The 23,187-nt window shown below is 39.6% G+C and overlaps 1 protein-coding gene across 1 annotated transcript in view; it reads right to left on the reverse strand.

The window, feature by feature from the left end:
* Positions 1 to 11,638: 11,638 nt before the first annotated feature.
* The window catches only part of gpc6a (glypican 6a), a 90,788-nt gene continuing 79,239 nt past the window's right edge, over positions 11,639 to 23,187 (reverse strand). The window contains exons 8-10 of the mRNA XM_088412789.1: positions 17,803 to 17,933; positions 16,220 to 16,395; positions 11,639 to 14,210 (exon numbers count right to left, since the gene is read on the reverse strand). Of these exons, the coding sequence (XP_088268915.1) occupies positions 13,993 to 14,210; positions 16,220 to 16,395; positions 17,803 to 17,933 (525 nt within the window). The 3' untranslated portion in view covers positions 11,639 to 13,992. The remainder of the gene's footprint in view (positions 14,211 to 16,219; positions 16,396 to 17,802; positions 17,934 to 23,187) is intronic.

Below are 23,187 nucleotides of genomic sequence, written 5' to 3' on the forward strand. Positions count from 1 at the left end.
TACCTGCTGTCTAGATGCGCACTTACATAACAATGAGAGCGCCATTGCGACACCTAGTGTCGTAATTTTGCAACTACATGACAGTGAGAGTGCCACTGCACCACCTAGTGTCGTAGAGGTGCAATTGCATGACAATGAGAGCACCACTGCACCACGTAGTGTCGTAGGTTTGCAATTAAATGACAATGAGGGCGCCACCTAGTGTCGTAGATGTGCAATTACATGACAGTGAGAGCACCACTGCACCACCTAGTGTCGTAGACGTGCAGTTACACTACACGGTGCAAACGCAAAGCTCATTTCCTATTACAGTGATTGAGAAAGAATGCCTTAAAATACGGCCAGGTATCGGCTCAGTACCAATACTTAATATGGGTACATTGGTACATGGTTAAGGGAGAAAAAAATGCAGGAATTAAAATCGCAGGGGGTACGAGCGGCTGAGAAAACCTGAAGTCGAACAAAACAGTTTTAGTTGAAGTCTTGTCAAAAAAAATCCCGACACCTGATTCCTTTGAAACGTATTTATGTCTTATTACTCAGTACGGGGTTAAATCCATTTAATTGCTCGGCTCTTATGGGAGTGAAAATTGAAAAGCAAGGTTTAATTTCAAAGTTCTTTATTTCCAAGGGACGTTTTATATCTCCAAAGCCCTAACACTATTACTTTGTCATGTGAAAAGCAATTACAATGACTGCCTGAATGAAATGTGTCACCAGAGGATCTATTAACAATGTCCTCCGACTGCCATACTTACAGTCAGCAGCCTACTTTCAAATGCGCCTCAAGTTTTTTGAAGGGCGGCTAAAAGGCACGCTTTGGACTCCTTTGCCACATATCTAATGTCACGGAAATTCTTATTGGCTCTCAAAAAGATCATAAAGAACTCTCATTTCGTACAAACGCTTACTGTTATTGTCCTATAACCGATTATGGGTAAATATAACAGTAACATGCCTGAAACAGAAAAAAAAGTGAATTAAAGCGCAAGGAATTTAGAAAAAAATATCCTTATTTCAACTAGAAATCATTTTCTGCAGAAAAAAAGCAATAAATAATCATAAATGTAAGTAATTTGGGAACATTAACACAGAAGCATTATCTTAAACATTTAAACCTGATTTTTTTTTCCCCTAATCTACTTATTCATTGATGGGATTCAGAATTATTATTATTTTTTGACAGCAATTTAAAGGTTTTATTTCCCGCAAAGACCTTGACAATGAGAGCACCACCTGCTGCTGTTGATGTGCAATTACAATTTGTATCGCATCACCCTCCTCACCACTAATTGTTTTTATAACTAACTAAAACTAACTGCTAATATAGCAAAAAAATAAATAAATTGCGCCCTGCTGCAAATACTAAAAATGCTTTTTGACATCGCCCTTGAGGCTATTTTTCAAAAGTACCAAAAGGATTGATGGTGAACAGCGTTAGAAGTGTGAAAACAATTTTTACAACTTTTTCATCACCGTTAACCAAAAGCCTTGATGTAATATTTACATTCTTTAGACAATGTGTAATTGTTCACTTGATTGAATTTGACCATGTTTAATAATTTAAGGTAAAATTAAAATGAATAAATGGCACGGCCATGATGTCTTTATATTTTTCAGAATGAAAAAATAAAATGAAAGTTTAGACAGTCCTGCTGGATGCCTCAGGCCATTATTTTTCAGCATTATTTTTCAGAATGGATCGAATTTCTCTACCCTGTTTGCGGATGTGACGTCACACGCAGGTATTGCTACCAGGAGCTAGCATTTCACTGTCATGGGTCCTACTTTGGCTCGGAAGAGATCGCATCACACACTCGCGATTACTCGAAGGCAAAAAAGCAAAGAAAAACCATGACCGCAGAACACACAAGTTCGTCGTGAAAAGCGATGCACGAATGACTTTCTTTCTACACCAAAGGTAAGAAGTGACGATATGAGCATTCAAAGAACAATTTGTTATGTTAAGATGCTACCCCGAGTTTATCCACTTTTCGTCATTAAGCACGCCCAAAATATGAGTACTGTGAAGAAATTGCGTTCCATTCGGGTTAAATGTCCCCTTGCTTTCTGGTCATCGAAAACCTATTAGCCGCATGTTACCCTTAATTTAAACGCTGTTATGTCCGGAGCGTTATCACACTGCGAAGTTGAAATTTCATCTTGTTGTGTACTGATAATCTTTGGTCACGGACCTAAAGTGACTTATTGCACACGCGCGTTGGTTTTAAAACTACATAGTTCATCAATAATTGCATACTTAACTCTTCTTAATAAAATAAACATGGCTAATTGGTTATGACGATTCCTGCACCTGTTGATTATTGATCAGCTGCCGACAATTCGCAAGAATACAACAACAATAAATGTCATGATAAATGCGCAAAAAAGTGCAAATATAAACGCTTGCGAAATTCCAAAAACACGTGCAAAAATCTTGCATTTATCCGTAAATCCAATCCGTGGATCCAAAAACTTGGTTCAAATAAATTTGACCAATAATTTTCTGGCCACAGCATGACAGTAACGAATCCAAATTCAATTTCCTGCTTTTTAAAAAAAATTATTTTGATATTGTACATCCATAGCCCATAGAATTGTTATGGCACAATACTTCCTTGACCCCCCCCCCCCCTTTTTTTTTTTAAATCTTTGGCATCGAGAAATACTAAATGAAAAAAAAAAAACGAACACTTAAAACTAATAAAATAACCACAACAAAGAATGTAGAAATGTAAAACTAACAACCTGCTCAAAAAATAAATCAGAACTGAATTTCAAAACAAAACGAAAAATAACACTACTAAACTAACACAGCTGAGCTTTGTGACTATCCTCTTCAATTTAAGAAATATGTGATTGATACGAGCGTCCTTACGTCCAAAATGAAAGGCAAAATTTGTCAAATCAAGCTTTCTGGTGAATCATCATGTCAAATCGTCATCTGGGAGTCATGAAAAGAAAAGCGGCGATGGCTCATTTGTACACCAGACAGACACCTGCTTTGAAATCTCTCTTGAGCCACAAACACTCTGTAACTAATTATTTTTTTTGCAAGACAAATAATTGACTTGTCAGCTCATGCTATTCCTTACAAACGGATGTCAGAATATTAAACTGAAAAGTGATGCCATCTCGAGAGAAACCTTACACCTGCTCACAGTAAGCATTGCATACAGTGGCTATTACAATATGCGAGGCCTGACTTTCTTTTTTTTAATTGCTGTTTTTCAAATTTATTTTTAAATGATAAATTGGTCAGATTGTTTAATTCTATTGATCAGTTCCGTGTAAGTTTCAAGGAATCATTTAAGGCATGGGTGTCAAACCTACGGCCCGTGGGCCAGATACGGCCTACATGGAGGCTTACCCTGGCCCGCGAGATGTTTTTCAAATCACCATAACTCCTCAGCCGTTTGCACCAGCAACTTAATTCCAGCGCATTTTGAAATCAGAGAAGCGGAGCTTTGTGTCGACAAAACATGTATTACGGTAGCTGGCATGTTTAAAAGTTTTGCGGAAGCGGTTTGTTGTAGTGGCGAGAGAGGCTGGATGCAAAAATACCGGGCCGCAAAAATGTAGACGGTGGGCCACAAATGGTCCCCAGACCGTAGTTTGGATACAGTTTATTTCTATTACATAAATCATATTTATATACAGAATATTTCATTATTCGCCAAAACTTACTGGTTCAGAATTTTGGTGAAAGGTGATGAGGCAATTTAGGATTTTTTTTTTTTTATACTTAGGGTTAGGGTTAGTGCCACAAATGGCCCCCGGGCTATGGTTTGGACACCTCTGTTCCAAACTATAACTCAGTTGAAATGTAATGATATTTCCTAATATTTATATTACATACATTATATTTCATGATATTTCATTTTTATATCCATAATACTTTATATTTCATAATTGAAAAGAACCTGTCGGCGGGCTACGAATGGCCCCCGGGTCCGTAGTATGGACACCCGGGCCCTAAACCATGGCTCGGTTGAAATCGCATTAGGTTTCAAGTCATGTCCAAAGTTGTCCAATTTGAAGCTTGGTCGCTCACCCCAACCAAATATATGCGCTCGAAAACGTTCCAAAATGTTCTTCAAAGAATCGTGCCGCAAAAATACAGCACCGAGATACATTTCGACGTAACAAATTGATTCTTTTGTAACGACGGCGTCAAACCCCAGCCAACTACATCCCATTAGAAGCCTAATTATTTCTTGTTCCGAGGGCAAGTCTTTTCCGAGAAGCAACATCAAATCGTCAGCCAAAAGCCAACTTCCCGTATCACATCTCCAGTTTTGCCCCTTTCTCACCACTCAATCCATAATTGAGGCGTATAAATAATTGTACATACAGAAAGAAGAGCTTATGATGAATAATTCCGGTGGAGATGTGCGGAGCTGTGTCGTGCCGTCCCCGTTGATGCTGTCATGTGCCGATGAATAAATGGATGTTTGGAGGAGCTCCTTGGATGTAATGGATGTGGAATTGCGCTAAGCTTTTTGTCTTTTGTTCTCGGACCGAAAGATGTTTTTCTGCGCCGTCTGACAACATGCCGGGCTAGCGTGAAGGAGGGCTTGATGAGACAGGTGATGATGTAACTTAAACGCCGTGGCCTTTGTCGTCGGCGGCTCCCGACCCGATTGGACACCTCTGGGAGGTTCTTGACGAGTTAGACAGCGCTCTTCAAAACGCCAAATGAAGGAGGCTCTTTTGAGGAAGGGAAGAGTGCCCCCCCCCTCCATCTCTCCGTCTTCCAGTTCTTGAAATCTTTCAACTTCATGACAAGGTGGAGCTTTTCTGGTGGCCCGTGGTGGCCCGGAACCCTAGCAAGAAACGTTAAGGTTTTTTTTTTTTTTTTTTTTCAGGCGTCTGCACGAATCTGAGAAGCGTTTGACTCGAGCGGTCGCTGTCGACAGCTCGAGAAATGTTCTCTGAGAATTTGCCGTTTAAATGATCCTGTCGTCTAAAAAAGAACTGCGCCGTTTTGTCGTACGCCGTTCTTGCTGGTGTCGTCGGGTACAAGCAGGGCAAAAGCTGGTGTCATGAAAAAGACAATTTATAAAAGACGTTCATAACAGGATTTCAAATGTTAAGGGCTCATTTTTGACCGAAAGCACAAATTTATGCTCATGCTAGGCAAACGAACCGGCTTTCGTATTATATTAACCGGTGCACGCAGCTCCGTTCTTGCCACTCTTAATTGAATCAGCTGGAGACATCCTAACTTTGACCTCTCCATTTTTGGTAATATTCCTAATTGTGAACAATGGCAGACTCGGACGTTGGTTCAGTCCGCTCGCTTCTTTTATTGGAAATAATGCCATGACGACTTCAGCTAAGACGAGCCGCTGTCGGCTGCCACAGGCACTTGCTGCTAACAGCCAATTGACGTCCGCCCTCTAGCTTGTCCCATTACGGTATTTGTTGTAAATAAGAATATGCCTGAATATAAAAATGAAAAATAAAAACAAAACAAAACAAAACCAAAAAAAAAACCCTTCCTCAAACGGTGTCAGAAAAAAATGAAGTAATCTTTACGTTACTTTTTATAGGAAGCACCCAAACGTTTAACCTTCAATTTTGTGAAAAAGTGCGTCTTATATTGGGGGAAGCGCTGTATTATTATTTTTGAGGATATTTTTCAAAGTCACGTGCGCCTCACAGTGAACTATGTGACACGATATTACTACTGCTTGTAGAGTTAATTCAACAAACCGCCTTTGAAAATAACCAGATGGCCGTCGTTGGTTTTGTTGTATTTTGTTTTTATCCTCTGCATGGAGGATTATGAAATGGACTCTTTTTTTAAATTGTTCTTGGTAACCATTGCGACCCGACGACCTCAAAAAGCCTCTACCTCCGCCGACGTTTGCCCTTCAATGGGACACAGGGGCTTAAGTTCTTGACTCTTTTTGCAGCAGTGTGAAAAAATGAAAAGTATATTTTTTTTATCAAATGTTTCTGTGATTAAACCGTACCCACTCATTAAGACATGTTCTTGGAGTCTGTGCCCAGCCGTGTTCTTGTTGCCAAAGCAGCTGGCTCGTTCAAGCAGCAGCGGCGTCATCAAATTGTAGAACACTTCATGAATCCCTCAATGCAACACCGCCAACCAGAACCAAATCGTGCATAAGAGGACCTTCATGGGAAAGCAATCCTTTAAAATGCAAGTAGCACAAAGTCACAGGCTGCCTTCTCACTCGCAAGTGTCTTTAAATGAGACCGCCGTCTCATCTGCCGAGGGTTTTGGATTTTCCTCACCAGCTGTTCTGCGCGATGCTCCCGGTGCCTGGCGACCTTGGCGGTTGGCTGCGTTCGACAGACCTACGGCCAGAATTTTGGATTTGATTGTTGTGGCAGCTCATTCAGGTCTAACAGCATCACTTGGGGATTCCTGCTCACTTCTATTTTAAAAACACAGTCCTTTGCCAAGATCCGATAAAAATGCTGTTGGAAGGATGGATCTGCTGGGATCCTGTTGTCCTCATTTCTGTCCACTTTTACGACGGTGACATCCGGTTTCCGATTTCCCAAATACGTCCTTTTTCCAGATCCAATTCATTGAGCGAAATACAAGGAAAAAAATTGTTTCAAGCCGCATTTTCTTTCTTATCCCGATAAATGCAGAAATTTGGCAGCCCGGTTGGTCCCTCGGTGTTAAGCTCCGTGTTCTGTCTGTGCGTGAGTGGGTTCACTTTGGGTAATCCGTTTTCCTCCCACGTACCCGCCAAAAATCACGTTCGCTTATTTGGATTTGCTGTATGGGCTAATGCCGTTGCCAATGCTTGTTTGTCTACCATGCAGAGATGGAGTCTTGTATCTCGGACTAGCGAGAGACTTAAGTTGCTATTTTTTGAGACAGACAAGTCCACCAAAGACTCAAGATTTGACTCGGAGTCTTCCTTTTGGAGTCATGAACAGTACGAGTCGCCGCGGTGCGGCTCGCTTTCACGTTCTCTGAAATCCGGGCTGGCAAAATATTTACTGAAGTATAAATAATATTTTATAACAGGGGCCTTCAATCCTGCTCCCCGAGGACAAGTGTCCTGGATGTTATATGTCTCCCCTGCCCAGAGACAAATGGTTCAAATGCTCAGGATCGTTACTGCAGACCTTGCTGATTGTCTGATCATTTGAATCAGGTGTGTCGCAGTTGGGAGACATACAAAACATCCAGGAGACAGACCGTTGAGGACCTGGATTGAAGACCCCTCTTTTATAATGTTCCTAAAGTACTTCTCCCGTAAAACAAAAGAAGGAAGGAATATGGTTAAACAGCTACTTGGGAAGTAATAAAAAGAAAAAAAAACTGTGAATGTTGAAGTTTGATTCGTTTCAGTCGTGACAGGAGAAGCAAAACCATAAAAATATTGTAAAAATACAGATTTTTTTTCTTTAGGGAATTCAATAAAATATGAAAAAACAATAACAATACTAGGTGTTTTTTAGTGGACTCGCGGTCAGGGACGAGACTTGCCTTTGACCCTAAAGACTTGGATTTGAGGGTCAAAGACTTGACCTTTGACAAAGACATGGAGCCGACTTGTTTATCGAAGACTTAAAACTTGACTTCCAACTTTAAAGATTTGAACTTTACTTGGACTTGTGGGCCAGAGACTCGATTTGAATTGGAACCCAAAGACTTTGACTTGACTCGGACTTACTTTGAGCCTCAAGAATTGGAATCTTAGGGTCATACACTTGAGACCTGACTTGGACAAGAACCCTAAAGACTTGGATACGTGGGTCAGACTTGAAACTTGACTTGGAACCTAAAGACTTTGACTTGACTTGGACTTACTTTGAGCCTCAAGAATTGGAATTGTAGGGTCATACACTTGAGACCTGACTTGGACAAGAACCCTAAAGACTTGGATTTGTGGGTCAGACTTGAAACTTGACTTGGAACCTCAAGACTTTGACTTGACTCGGACTTACTTTGAGCCTCAAGAATTGGAATTGGAGGGTCATACACTTGAGATCTGACTTGGACAAGAACCCTAAACACTTGGATACATGGGTCAGACTTGAAACTTGACTTGGAACCTCAAGACTTTGACTTGACTCGGACTTACTTTGAGCCTCAAGAATTGGAATTGTAGGGTCATACACTTGAGACCTAACTTGGACAAGAACCCTAAACACTTCGATATGTGGGTCAGATTTGAAACTTGACTTGGAACCTAAAAACTTGGACTTGGCTTGAGACTTGTCCCCTAAAAACTTGGACTAGGGTAAAAGACATGGCATTTGACTCGGACTAGGCCTTCGAGAATCCCGCCCATCTCGGCTACGATGTGCTTTGGGATTGGCTAGCAAAAAGTCCAGGGAGAACCTTGCCTCTCGCACAAAGTCAGCAAATCAGAAAAAGATGACCAAAAGCAGTTATTTAATCAAAATCTTTTAATATCACTTTCTATTCTTTTCAGTAACAAAAGCCAAATGAGCAATCCATTCAATTATTTAAAAAAAATGGTAAGGCATGTTTGCTGTATCAACAAGTTCAGTTCCAAAAGACTTCAAACACTGTGCAGTGGCAGCTGTGCTCCTTGATAATGTGATTTTGCACATAAAACATACAGTACCACACTCACAGCGTACGTCTTAGCAAAAGTGCATTCAACATCCAAATGGAAAGGACCTTGCATAAAACCCTTCGTTTTCTAAACCCACAAGCTCAACTCATAGTAGTCAGTTATGAAGTGGTCATAGTTGTCTGTAATAAATTACCATAATTCCCCAAGTATAAGACACATTTTTTATCCTCCACCAATATAAAGGCCAAAAGTATGGACGCGTCTTATAAACGGTTACATCATTCATCATTCCAGGAAGATTGATTCGCCGATTTTTGACGCACGCGTGAATTTTTATAACTTACAATAATTACCGTAACGGGGCGAGCCGGAGTGCGGACTGCCGTTAGCAGCCAGTGCCTGTTACAGCTAACAGCAGCTCATTTTAGCTGAAGCGTTTCCGGCATTATTTTCAATAAAAGAAGCGAGCAGACAGAACCAACGTCTGAGTCCATCCACGTTCACACACTGGAATATTACTAAAACAGAGATGATCGTGTAAAAGTTCTGATGTCTCAAGCTCATTCAATGAAGAGCGGCAAGTTATGGAGCTGCGTGCACCGGTTAGAGAACACGGAAAGGTATTCCATTTGATTCGTTAATTAATTGCGGTCTTATAGCATGTTCATACGATCATAAACTAGGCGAAACACGAATACTGCGCTACGTCGGATATTTATGGTAAAATGAACTTGAACCACGTCGCGAGGAAGATAAATAACTGCTTCGAGCGTATTCAACGAGGCATTCACTGACCGCTCACAATGTGGGATTCTCAAACACACGTAACGTGCTACAGTTTAAGGATATGAAAACAAGAAAATATGAACTTTAGGAAGATGAGATTTATTCTGTTTTACTGTAGTTTTTACATAGTCACCGTTGGTGCATCTAATATACGGTAACATAAAAAAAATACCAGAATTAGACCCCAACGTTAAGAATGCATCTCATACACAGGTGCGTCTTATATTTGGGGGATTACGCTATCTGATTTTTGTCATTTTTGACAAATATCGCCGTCGCTAAAAGTTATGCCGTTTCCGTCGGATTCAATTGAACGAATTGCGCTGGTTCGAGAACCTGGAATTTTATTCCATTTGACTCCTTTATTAACTGCGGTCTTTTGGTACAATCATAAACGGATGCTGTGCAACTTTGCGCTAACTCACAACAAATACATAACTTACAGATATGAACACAAGAAAATATGAAGAGTTTAGGTCGGTGAGATTTATTGTTTTCTATAGTTTTTAAATTGCGCCCAAACTGTTGGTGCGTCGATAGAAAATACCTGAAATTAAAAGCGCATCTTCTATTCAGGTGAATCCTATATTTGGGGAGTTACGGTCTGTTTTTTTTTCGCCAGAGTCTCCGGAACAAAAATGTTTCCCAGGCAAATTAATTTCAGCTCTGAAGCACGGTAAACAATGACGCCGCATGTGCGACAGCGTTGCGCTAACTCGTCAGCAGACGATACACAAGACGGAACAAAATGGCAAACGTGGCTCTCAGCGCAACGGCGGAAGAGCAAGAAGCTCCTTGGAGAGATCGGCCCGACTTTAGAACACGCCGCTTTGTATTTTCTTCACATTTCAGGGACACCAATAAAGACATTTTTTTTTCTCAGTCAGCCTAAACACTTTTTGCAGACGACTATATCGTTTGGGCTCTTTTTTGGGCGGTCTGTTTTTCAAACCACGGGAGCTCGTACGCAGCTCTCAAAGCAAAACAAAACAAACGCGTGTGTATAATGGCCAATTTTATGATTACCAAAGATTCAACTTGTCGTACTTTCTATTTTTAGTCTTCAAGGTTTGAGTGCAATCTGATGAATTAAAGCAGATATTAAAATCCCCTACGGGATGGACTGGAGTTGAATCGTAAGAGATGCTATCAGTGAGCTAAAATGCCCGCAATAATTAGGAAACGTAACGCTGTTTGCTACGGCCACACACACCATACAAACACGCCTCCTCGGGCCTGGGAAATGTAAGATGACATCATGTTCATCTGATTGGACCGTCAGCAAGTGATGCTGTGACATGATTTGTCGCATTGTCCTTGAGCTCTGTGCAGTACATGTTCCATATACTCAACTTGTACTGTGTGTGTGTGTGTGTGTGTGTGTGTGTATATATATTTATATATATATAATTTGATGTTCAGTAGGTTATTCAATTTCATTATTTTCAAAAGTCACATTCTCCCCCATACTAGAATGGTTTGACCCAACTTCTCACGTGCCTCCTCTCGTCACCTGTCAATTTAATTCTTTATTTTTGTAAATGCATCTGTACTCGTGGACACGAAGTTGAATATTTTTCTGTGGATGAATATTTATAACGATTTCTTTCTGAGAACTGGTATGACACTTTATGTTGATTATTTTTGGGGGGACTTATGAACAATGGAGTTATTTTCATTTTTGTGAACAGATCTCCAACATAAACTCAAAACTGGATGCTTTCTTTTGAATATTTTTCTGTGGACAATTATGTATAATTCTTCTTCATAGAGCTGGTCCGACACTTTATATTGATTATTTTTTGTAAAAATATTTATTAATAATTCTTTTTGATAACAGATTTCCTCCCTGATCCAAAAGAGCTCCCTTTAGGTTGATAATTTTTTTGTGGCCAAAAACAAATGTAGTTTGAAAGGCTCTAAAATGGAATAAATCTGACACCGATGGCATGTTTTATTCATTTTTTTCAAACCCCAAAATGCTTTGCACTGGTTAAGGGGTCCTTGGCTGAAAATGTATTTCACAGGGGGTACACCACTGAAAAAAATGTTGAACCACAATGGAAACAATTTCCCATTTGAATGGCAGCGATGCCATTATCCTTTACGGAGCGTCTGAGCATTTGGCCTGGAGCGGTGTACTTACTGAGAAATAAACATTTCTAAACAGTTTGAGCTTCACGTCTCCAACCATGCAACGTTCTGCTCATCTATTTCTGTACGGCGCTCCGTTTCACGCAGGGGAGTCTCGTCCTTGATTCAATTGCTCCATGGTGAGCCGGCTGGAAATCTGCCGGTCACCTCCCGCTAACGCACTTTCCGCGCAGACCCAGATGACAGAATTCATTTGCTTCTCTGTCTTGTCCCTTTTTTTTTCCTTGCACTTTCCCCGCTAAACCATATGGTCAAACACAAATACTTTTAATGAGCTGCAAATGTTGTCTTAGCGGATAACCGCTCAAATATTTGCTCATCTGAAAGGACAAGAGGAACACGAGGTTTCCGCCGCGCTTGTCATTTGTGTTTAAGAACTTTTTAAGGACGGCGACCGTGAGGGGGAAAAGTGCTTTTTCTCCCTCCGGAAAGCGGCGAGGAGAAGAGTAATGTTCCATGGCGGCGACATGGAACGTGTAATCTGTTTGAGAAGCTCACCGCAGCTGTTAATTTGCTGGAGAGGAAGGCTTTGGGGAAAGCCTCCGCCGGGAAAAGAGACTCACTTTTCAGGTATTTATCTTTGGACGGGCTGCGTCGGGGTGACTCCGGACGATGAACGTTTGCCCTCTTTTATTGGTATCCCCGCAACATGTCTGCAACTTGACTTTTCGTGACCCCGGGGTCACATAAATTATACGCGGGCAGGTGAGTCTGCCGGTGGCCCGTAAGCTTTTAAATCATGCGGAGGTCAAAGTCCGCAAGAGCTGGACGGGAATGTGGCGTGACCTTAGTTGTTTGATTACCGGCGCGCGGCGCTAACCTCTGCGCTCGGCTTAGTTTCGAATCAACGGATTTGTGGAGAATGCGCAGGGACCGGAACTCTGTCTCGTGTTTGGAAACGCTGGTCTGATGGTTATATAAACACTGATTGGATCATTCTTTTTTAAATCATGATCGAAACTAGTTAATAACAGCTCAGATAGACTTTTTTTTGTTTCTCTTTTTAAGTGTAATGATATTCTGCTGTTTCTGTCTTTTGCGTTATACCGTGTGGGAAACGCACGTAAACAAAAGCGAGTCTTTACCGTATTTTTCGGACAATGAGGCACACAAAAACCTTTAAATTTCGCAAAAACCAACAGATGTGCCTGATGTTGCCTTTTCAGTTTGTCATCTTTATTCCAATGACTTCCCATTTCACCTTTTTGCTCCGAAAAAGACAGTAATTCACATCTGTCTACAAATGATTACGTGTTAGCTAGCAAAAATGCACCCTTAATAGGGCTTCATCTCGGGTTTAAATTTAAGTTTGACTCATATGCTGTACTGTACCTTATAACCCAGTGTGCCTGATAACGCGGTGCACCTTATAACCTGGTACACCGCTTATTCCGAACGCCTAGAAACCCGGTGTACGATACAGCCCAATACGCCTTATAACTTGGTATGTCTTATAACATAGTAAAGCTTAACAGAATGTGTCTTATAACCCAATATATCATGTAACCCAATATGCCTTACAACCCGGTGTCCCTTATACCGCAGTGCGCCTTAAATCCCGATACACCTGTATTATAACCCGGTGCAACTTATCTGATACGCCTTTTCATCCGTAGTGCTTTCTCATCCGTTGCTTATTATCATAAGTCGCGTACAAAACGGTGTACTTTATAATCTAGTGTGTCAGAAATTCCCCCAAAAAGACCTATTCACTGAGAATATGCCTTATAACCTGGTGCGCCTTACGGTACGGAAAATACGGTAAAACAATATTTTTACGAGGAAAAACACGATAGTTTTTGCAAGGTCCAGCTTGATACCAAAATGCCAATTGTTGGGAAAAATATTCTTAAAGATTTTTGTTGTTTATTTTCGATAAGCAAACGAGATCGGTGCTATCCAAGAGCCTTATTTTAGAGAACAAATACGCAGCTATAAGATGGTTAAAGGAAAGCAGTGGTCTGAAGCCAGAATGATATGTCGAAATGAAAACTCAGACCTACTGACGTATAATCTCCAAATGATGAAATCCAAAAGCTTGAAAAGCCTCCATTGAAATGAATAAACAAAGCATATCCGAGCTTTATTTCCTTGCATGCACGCACTAAGCATTTTTTTTTTTTCCTCCTGTCCGACGGGGGTGTGGGAGGGACGAATAGGAGGAACTGAACGCGCTTCCAAAATTGTCGTACAAAGTGCAGAACGCGTTCCTGCTTTATCTGGAAAACAATTGGCAGGAAGTTGAGTTGTCACCTGCGATGATTTTGAAAACACACTCCGAAACGATGAGTGAACGCCACCGTTTTTGTTCAGAGCGGAAAAGCTTCAGTTTTGTCACCCAGCATTCTTTCAGGGACGACAAGGATGCAGCACTGTACTCATTTCAGTCGTAGTAGACCGTCAACCACTCTCAAAAGGGTATTTTCCTGAAGGTTCGACATGGTAAGGGAGCATCCGTGCTTCGACATACTGTACGCGGCAGTATGGTTTTTAGTGAGCAACCAACACTGTATTATCTCCACCTGGGCTGCGCTGCGCCAAATGACGCTATGAGGGTGGTCATCATTAGGAGTTGCGACGGCCGGTGGGCGAGCGTCTTGCCCGCCGCCGCCGTGTGTACGTCACTTCTGTCGGCTCCCATCACAGGGGCTTCGGATCCGGCGGGAACGGCCTCCGTCGTGCAGCCGTCCGAGCAGCCGCTGCCGCTACCGGAACTGCTGCCTTCGTCGCCTGGATGGAGGAAAGCGAACTTAAATGATCAAACACAGGAGGTTCACAAACTATGCAAGATGTGAAAGCTAGGTTTTGATACAAGCCTCTTTAAGGCCAATAAAATGTCGTGTGGTGTGCCCCAGGGCTCAATTTTAGGCCCGGTGCCTTTTTTTTTTTTTTTTTAACCATATACTGTAAATGTTTGTACACACATCAGATTTGTACACTTCTCAATTTTTTTTTTTTTTGGCTATGTTAAGTGTAATCGCAATAAAATGATTGGCATCATTTTTTTTTTCAAGCATTTTAATGCGCTTGCTTTTTTTCTGTTTTATATTAACCTGTAAGATATAAACACGAGGAAAAAGTAGGCAACAGTTGTTGAAAGTTAATTATATTGTCTTTTGTTAATGTTAAAAAAGGATAGAGTTTGAGGTATACTCATACAGCTTTTATAGACAATAATCCGGTATTTATAGTCACATGACTATAAATGAAAAATAATTGAGAAGCACTGAGTTAGGCTGATTAAGCTGTCGTATTTTACAGGAGATTTTAACAGGGTTTCTGCAGGTATATAAAAAAAATACAAGCTTTTTTTAATGCTGTGATGAGACAGTACATTTTTCTTTTCAAACTAAGAGCAAAGGAATGAGGACATGAAGATTTTTTCTTCCAAAAATGACAACAGTCGGATTAGTGGGTACTTGAAAGAGTCGAAAATGACTAAAAACTGTCCTAATAATAGTAATAATAATGTCCATGTAGTGTATATGTAGTTTAATTTTCAATAAATTAGCTAATGTAAATAACAATTGATTGAGACTTACGTAAGGTCATTCTTAAATTTTAATAATGCAACAATTTCATCGCTTAGGTTTTGTCATGTTTGTAGTGCTTCAGTATTTTGCTGAAATTAACTGCCTATAAATGTGGATTCAAATTACTACCGCTACAATAACTAACAAATCCAATTGTTTATTTGGACTTAGCAAAACTAGCGGAAAGCTATAAAACGGAAATGATTCCAAAGCGTCAGCTGAAGCTGCTTCCAAGCAAATAGACGTCTCATTTTCACTGTTTGCTCCAGGACATTTCGAACCAACACAAACAAATTGAATTGATCCTGCTCTTTAGGTGTCTGCAGTTTAAACAAGGACACCAGGACGGACATGAAAAGAATATACCCATACTGAAAAACCCGACACAAACAGAAACAAAAGCTGAACTGATGTTAAAAGTGCGTTTAGTGGAACAGAATACCAAGAATCATATATATATAATAGCCTATATATATATATATATATATATATATATATATATATATTTATTTATATATATGTGTATGTGTGTGTGTGAATGTTATCATTTCCTGTTTTATATTGCCTTGTTTTTCTTGACAAACATCACAGCTTACTATTTAACTGGGTCACCATGACAACGGCTATCTATTCACCTAATGATGCCATCCTTGCCTCATTGTAAAATGGATGCATCCTACGGAGTTGCGTGATGAGATTCGCTGCCTGATAAACAGCTGAAATCTTCCTTTGAGGGTGATGACTCGTATTTCTGATGGGATAGCAATTTGGACATGTTTTTTTGCATCGCCCGTATTTTTCGCACTATAAGAATTTCAAGAACTGCTTATAGTTTCTTGTACGCTTATAAGGCGCAGATAAAAGCCTTTTTCTCAAATTTTGACAGTGCGCCTTATACAGAGCATCAACCACGAGTTTTCGAAAAGAAAGTAACGTAATCGTCGAGTAAATTCTTAAATCTTTGCCTGCATTTTTCCTGCATTTCTCTTATGAATGTATCCTTTACAATTACAATTTTTATAACACCCGTTTGAATTTATTATATGCTATATTTGCTCCAATTTTGAAGCAATTTATATGGGGACAAGGCTCAAAAAAGAAATTTTCGGGTTGTAATTTGATTTAAAAAACATACTTTCCCCAAATCATCTTTATTCTTAAGGCTTGTTCTTAGGTGGACGTAATAATCATTAGTAAAATACTTACTGGAGTCTTGGAAGTAGATATCATTCCCGTTGTATGCATTTTTCAGCTTGTTGGTCATCACGCGAAGTGCCATAATTTGCTGTCGAATTAAAGTGTCCGGCCTAGTGATGTCCAGGTTGACTTCTGGGTTGTTCACCTGGTTGGTGAGACCTTCCTTCACCACCTCTGGGAAATATCTAAAAAAAAATTACATAGAACCACACTCATTTTGATCAATGTATTATCACATTTAATTTAGTTGGCTGTTATCAGTTGTTACTAGCGATACTGTCACTCTAGAATATTTTTTGAATCGATCATTCCATCAATTATTTAAACGACTAATCGGATGAAATTAAATTGAATTCCATAACAACGTTGAATGCACTCGAAGCAGTTGTTTTTCCTTGCGATGCAGCTCATGTTCATTTTGCCATAAATAAATGCATGAAGTTGCGCACCATCCGTATTACACCAAGTTTATGATTTAGCGTATATGTCAAAAGACCACAATTAATAAGTCAAGTGGAGTATCTTTCCGTGTTCTCGAACCGGTGCACTAAGCTCCATATCTTGCCAGGCTTAATGGAATCACCTGGAGACGTCATAACCTTTTCGTTTTAGTCATATTCCTGCATATGAACAATGATGGACTCGCACGTTGGTTCAGTCTGCTCGCTTCTTTTGTCGCAAATAATGCCGTAACAACCTCAGCTAACACGAGCTGCTGTTAGCTGCAACAGGCACTGGTTGCTAACAGCCCACCTCAACGGTAATTATTGTAAATAAGAATATGGCCGACATAAAAATGCGCTTCTGTGCGTCAAAAGTCTGCTTATGTGGTTGATGGATCAACCTTCCTCGAATGGGGTCGAACAAAAAGAATAATGTTTAAGTAACTGTTTATAGGACACACCCTTTTAAAAAAGGCCTCCTTTAAAAAAAAAACAAAAAAAAACGATACATCCTGAATTTGGGGAATTACAGAATTCTGACGGCTCTTACGATCAAAACAAAATGAAAACTTCCTCTCAAAACGAACATCGGCATCATATTTTGCACATGTGCTTTTTTGCATTTGAGAAATAATGCAAAATACCCCGCGCTAGTGATGGAAGAAATTTATATGTAGATGAATTCATTATACACCGTCCAGTCATGTCTTGACTCGCTAACGACCGCTGCAAAGCAATTGATTCCCTTTCCAGGTTTGGAGTGGTGTTTAAAAACAGTGCTGGCGCAAGCAAGAGAATTAACATCTTTTATTGCACCATCTGTGATTTTGTTATTTGAAGGGGGCAAAGGGGATGGAGCGGTAAAATATTCAGCCCGTCGCTCTGCTTTGCTGTCGAAGGAAGCGGACAGCGCAATCTGCCGTGCAGCTCAGTGATCTCCACACTGCAGTGGTAATAACTGACGTTCAGACTCCTCTGGGTATCGGAACCTTGCCGCTTATAGCGTTTCCCCCTATAAGCACTAATTATCGTACTTTTAGAGTGAGAATTAATCTGGTAACGCCGGGGTGTTACTTTAATCCCCTCAAAGTTGGATAACCAGACAGCTGGCCCGCTTTACTGCGCCTAGAAAGATACAAAAGTCCTCACCTGGCCTTGGTGTGACTATTCCAACACTGCTCCTCGTCAGATTCTGTCAATTTGCCGTCGGCGCAGATATCATCCGGTAGATTGGACCAGAACCTTTTGGACACCTTCAGTTTCTCTTTGATGTCAATCACCTGCCCCGGGCCAAAACAGAGCACAGAAAGACATTAGCATGTTTTTGACTCTACTTATTGAAGCTTTAACCTCTTGACGCGGACAAAACTCTTCCCCTCTAAATATACCCCAAAATATTGTCTGTATTCCTCCGGTGATGATTGATAAATGACCGACATCTATAGACCTAGATGATCTTATGATCTATGTAATATTTGCAAGTATCAATTTCTCCGATTTACAATCGGATTGAAAGCTACATTCTTTTTTGAAGTGCAAACTCGTATATGTGTGTTGCTCACAAAGTACCCGAAGATCTTTGTTGAGAAAAGAAAAATATGAGGGATCGGGGAGGAAGTATAAAAAAAAAAGAACAAGCCTTCAGCCATGTCCCGGGAGGGGGTCATAGTATAAGCCTGGAAAAAAAAACTCGTGCATGCCACATAAATGCACAGTATGTCACCGCAAACCTTGAAACATACTTGTAGGAGACTTTTCAGGGGTAGGGGCTGATCATAAGGCGCAACAATAAAATTGAACACAAAATCTATTTTTGTCATGTGTAGGCCGCACCAGAGTATAAACCGCATGTCATAATTTTAGAGATTGTTGTAACAGTGAACATTATTATTTAAGTATATTCTTTTAAACTCTTGGTACATCTTGGCATTGATCTAAACCAGTGGTTCTTAACCTGTGTTCGATCGAACCCTGGGGGTTCGGTGAGTCGGTCTCAGGGGTTCGGTGGAGCCTCCGCCGCAGAGGTCCACCCCTCAGTCTAGTCTGCAGTTTGTGGGCACAGTCATTGAAAGCGTCCTGCTCGGAGTTTTTCTACCGGTCCGCTTTGAGGTCGCTGGTTTATACAGCAGAGTGCGACCTCCCTATCAGACCGCTTAGAGAGGGCTGTATATGTGTCGGAGTGAGACTCCCTACCGGTCCGCTTTGATAAGCAGCAGAGTGAGACCTCCTTCTCAGTCGGGACCACACACCGGAATTAGCCCGTTATCTCCCGAGCGCCGATCCAGGCAGATAAGCTCCTGCGGCCGGCGATCTAAAGGGTCGATCGCCGTACGGACTGACGCCGTGGTGGCGGGGAACTGGTACTTTTACCCACAGTGATGATTTGAACAAGGTGATATTAATGCACAATTCATTTCGTGCACCAGAAAAAAAAAAAATACTAAAGAAGGGTTCGGTGAATGAGCATATGAAACTGGTGGGGTTCGGTGCCTCCAACAAGGTTAAGAACCGCTGATCTAAACAGGCTTTTAAAGTAATCTAGAGGTATGTTTTAGATAGTACTTTCATCTTCATTCTTAATTTCTCATTGAAAAGTTTGACTGATTTATCTGCATGTTTTCCCTTCAGTGCAGCTCCATCTACACACTTCACACAACCCCGACCACTGTAGCTTCTATTCTATGCGCCCTATAATGCGATTCACCTTATTAATGAAAACGGTTTTAAAATAGGCCATTCATTGAAGGTGCGCCTTGTAATCCAGTGCGCCTCATAGCGTGGAAAATACGGTATGCAGTTTGGGGTATTACAGCCATAACAAAAACACTGACTGGCTACTTATATGCAATTGAAAATAATACTTATCTTTGCAAGAAGATGACGAACAAATGATAACATCGAAGCAGCAAAAACTTCTTCCCGACTTTTTTTGGGCATTTATTCCATCAAGAGAGTTTGCATCTAATTCTCTTCCCACATGTCTTGTCCACTTGCATCCATATTGTGTTTGTCTTTGATTCCGACAAGAGCGACGTGGGGCTCGGGCTGGAATATTTGGAACAAGTGGCCACCCGCGACTGATTCCATCTGGACTCAGCACGAAGTTTGAGTGGGTGAGAAGCAAACAGGAGGGAAGAAACATGGGGACTCATCATGAACAGATGTTGTTTCCATTGTCTCTGATAACGTGATAAGAGAGAACACAAGTTCATCGGCTCACCAATCTCAGAACTGATTACAATCCAGCGAGATCCGAGCCAAAATAGTTCGATTTTAACATTAGCCCATCTATAATGGAGTTTTGACGTTTTAGCTGTCTATTGTTTATTTATCTTATTTTTAAGATTTAAGTGAGATCAGTACAATATCTGGAAATCAAATGGCTTCTTTTGATTTAAAGCGGTCTAGAAGGGGCAAAAACACAATAATTTAAGTCCGTTTTGAACTGTCCTCTGTCAAGGTCGTCTCGTTCTAGCAAAACAAATAGTTAAAATATGTTAAGTGATATGATCTTTGTTCAAACAAAACCGATGGTGACTAAACACCGAAATGTTATGTTGAATACCGTAATTCCCAAATATACGTCACACTTTTTATTCCCAAAAGCGAAGGACGAAATGATGGCGTCCGTTTTTAATTTACTATGATAGATGCCCGGCTTGCTCCACCCGAGAAGATTGATAAAAGACGACGGAAAGTTGTAAAATATGAGAATTACATAGTTGGACCATTCTGGCTTTAATTAGACTTTGAACATAATCAATCAAAATCAAAACGTTGAAAAGCAGATTGATGGACTTGTGCCTTCTTCTATGCGCTTGATGAAAAGAAACGTTGCTGAGAAGATTTATGTTCCATATTTATCCATTGTTCTCAAAACGGTGAAAGGAATTTGCCCCACCGAGTGAACAATCACTACAGTGGACCATTGTGCGATTCACAATGACAACTCTTTCCTGCTGCACAGTAAAGCGTGCCCCCCCCCACCCATTTCTGTTTTAAGCTTCATTTTAATCACACACTAGAAGAGAATACAGTACATATACTCTTTAAATATGAATTATACTAATCCCCAGGACACTTGATAATACCATATGTTTCCTAATCACAGTTGAGCTCCTCTTTTAGTAAGTGCAATTGCCGAATCCCTCTTAGCTAGTGCCTTTCATCTTTCTTATTTTAGCACAAGATCTCAGCCAAACTAAGAGACGCGTTTGGCCATTATTCCAATAGACAATGTCAAATGAATGGGATTGGTTTGCTGCCGGAAAACAATGTAGACAATATATATGTGCAATGTAGACAATATATATAGGTGTGTGTGTGTTATATATATATATATATATATATATATATATATATATATATAGCTATATATATATATATATATATATATATATATATATATATATATATATATATATATATATATATATAGCTATATATATATATAGCTATATATATATATATATATATATATATATATATATATATAGCTATATATATATATATATATATATATATATATATATATATATATATATAGCTATATATATATATATAGCTATATATATATATATATATATATATATATAGCTATATATATATATATATATATATATATATATATATATATATATATATATATATATATATATATAGCTATATATATATATAGCTATATATATATATATATATATATATATAGATATATATATATATATATAGCTATATATATATATATATATATATATATATACATGTTAAATTGACAGGTGACGAGAGGAGGCATGTGAGAAGTTGGGTCAAACCATTCAAGAAAGAGAGAGAGAGAATCTGACTTGTGAAAATAATGACATTGAATAACCTACTGATCATCAAATTCTTTTTCTGAACTTATATAGTCCTGAAACATATATATATATATATATATATATATATATATATATATATATATATATATATATCATTAAATTGACAGGTGACGAGAGGAGGCACGTGAGAAGTTGGGTCAAACCATTCTAGAAAGAGAGAGAGAGAATCTGACTTGTGAAAATAATGACATTGAATAACCTACTGATCATCAAATTCTTTTTCTGAATTTATATAGTCCTGAAAGAAAAAAAAAAAAAAAAATATATATATATATATATATATATATATATACACACACACACACACACACACATTTGCGTGTGTATGTATGCATTGTATTTCTTGCAATTGTTTCGAGATGCTATTCCTATTTTGCTCGGAATGTTCAACTTGCCGCGTCTCAAGAGAAGCGCTCGTTCTTTGAATTTCTTCTCCAGAGATTTCTCCTTTTCTTTGATGTTTTCAGGGTTTGAGGGGACTTTTATTTCCTCTCCAAGATAGAAAGCTGCTTCGCCGACAACCGTTGCCGGACTCTGAAGTGACACGACGAGCACTCGCCGGCGTCGACATCGGGCACGGTGGAATGCGAATCGTCTAAAAATACCTCCGTAAAAACAAGGTAGCCTGACACTTTTGACTGACATATTTATTTTTGCTTGATTTGTCTTTATTATTGTTGTTGTAGCTACGATTTAAAATCACACTGCATACTGAAGAATTTTGGGCCCACCTTTAGACATCTAGTTCATCAAATATCTCTCAGCTATTTTTTGGGACCATTTTTTGGACTCATTTTCTCCAATATAGTCAGATCATGCATGATTGTGGAATTCAATTTGTATAGCTAAACTTGTGCTGCCATGGGAGACAGACATCATTTGTACAAATGAGCAGAGCTACAGTATAGTAATTAGTTTAAACAAATGCTGATGCGAGTCTGGATCTGGCTGATGACCTCTATACCTGTCGGCAGTATTGATCGGTGCAGGAAATACATGGCTATTTTACTTGGACTAATTAGAGTAATCGGATATCAATATGGCATCTTGTAACAATCCCGCTCAAATAGTCATGTGTCAGGAAAGACATTGTCAAAAATAAATCCATCCTTCTACTTGCTATTGATGCGTCTAACAATAGCATTTTTTATGATTTGTATATCCCAGGTGGAATCACACCATTATGAGCAACCGCATTTTCTATATGGACCTTGATTTACGATCATTTTACACATTCTAAAGCTGAATATATTTATATAAATTACATCTGGTAAATTAGGTGGTTTAATTTGGTTTTATTTGAGTTTTAAGGTACTGATATTTCCAGAGAGTGAAATGTCTTGTTTACTGAAGTCGCACCTTTCACTGTGTGGCTGCCACGCCCCCTTTATGATGCATTGCCCTTTTGAGTAATAGAAAACCGCATTTCCCATGAAGGTTAGTGCCGAGTGTCGTAAGAGCCTGCATTCGGACTGAATTATATTTGTGTTTCTAGCGTGTGAATAGCGATGAGGTTATGAATCTAATTGCGTCCAAACAATATCGAACATTCGAGTTTGTTAAAATCGTGTTTGTGTGTAACTGTGAAGTATCAAACTAGTAGCTATTTATTATTACTCTGGAAATGTCTTAGCGCTAACGTTAGCGTTATCATTTTAAT

The sequence above is a fragment of the Hippichthys cyanospilos genome, chromosome 4, assembly GCF_059441005.1.
Source record: "Hippichthys cyanospilos isolate Australia breed blue-spotted pipefish chromosome 4, RoL_Hcya_1.0, whole genome shotgun sequence".
In the NCBI taxonomy this organism is placed as follows: Eukaryota; Metazoa; Chordata; class Actinopteri; order Syngnathiformes; family Syngnathidae; genus Hippichthys; species Hippichthys cyanospilos.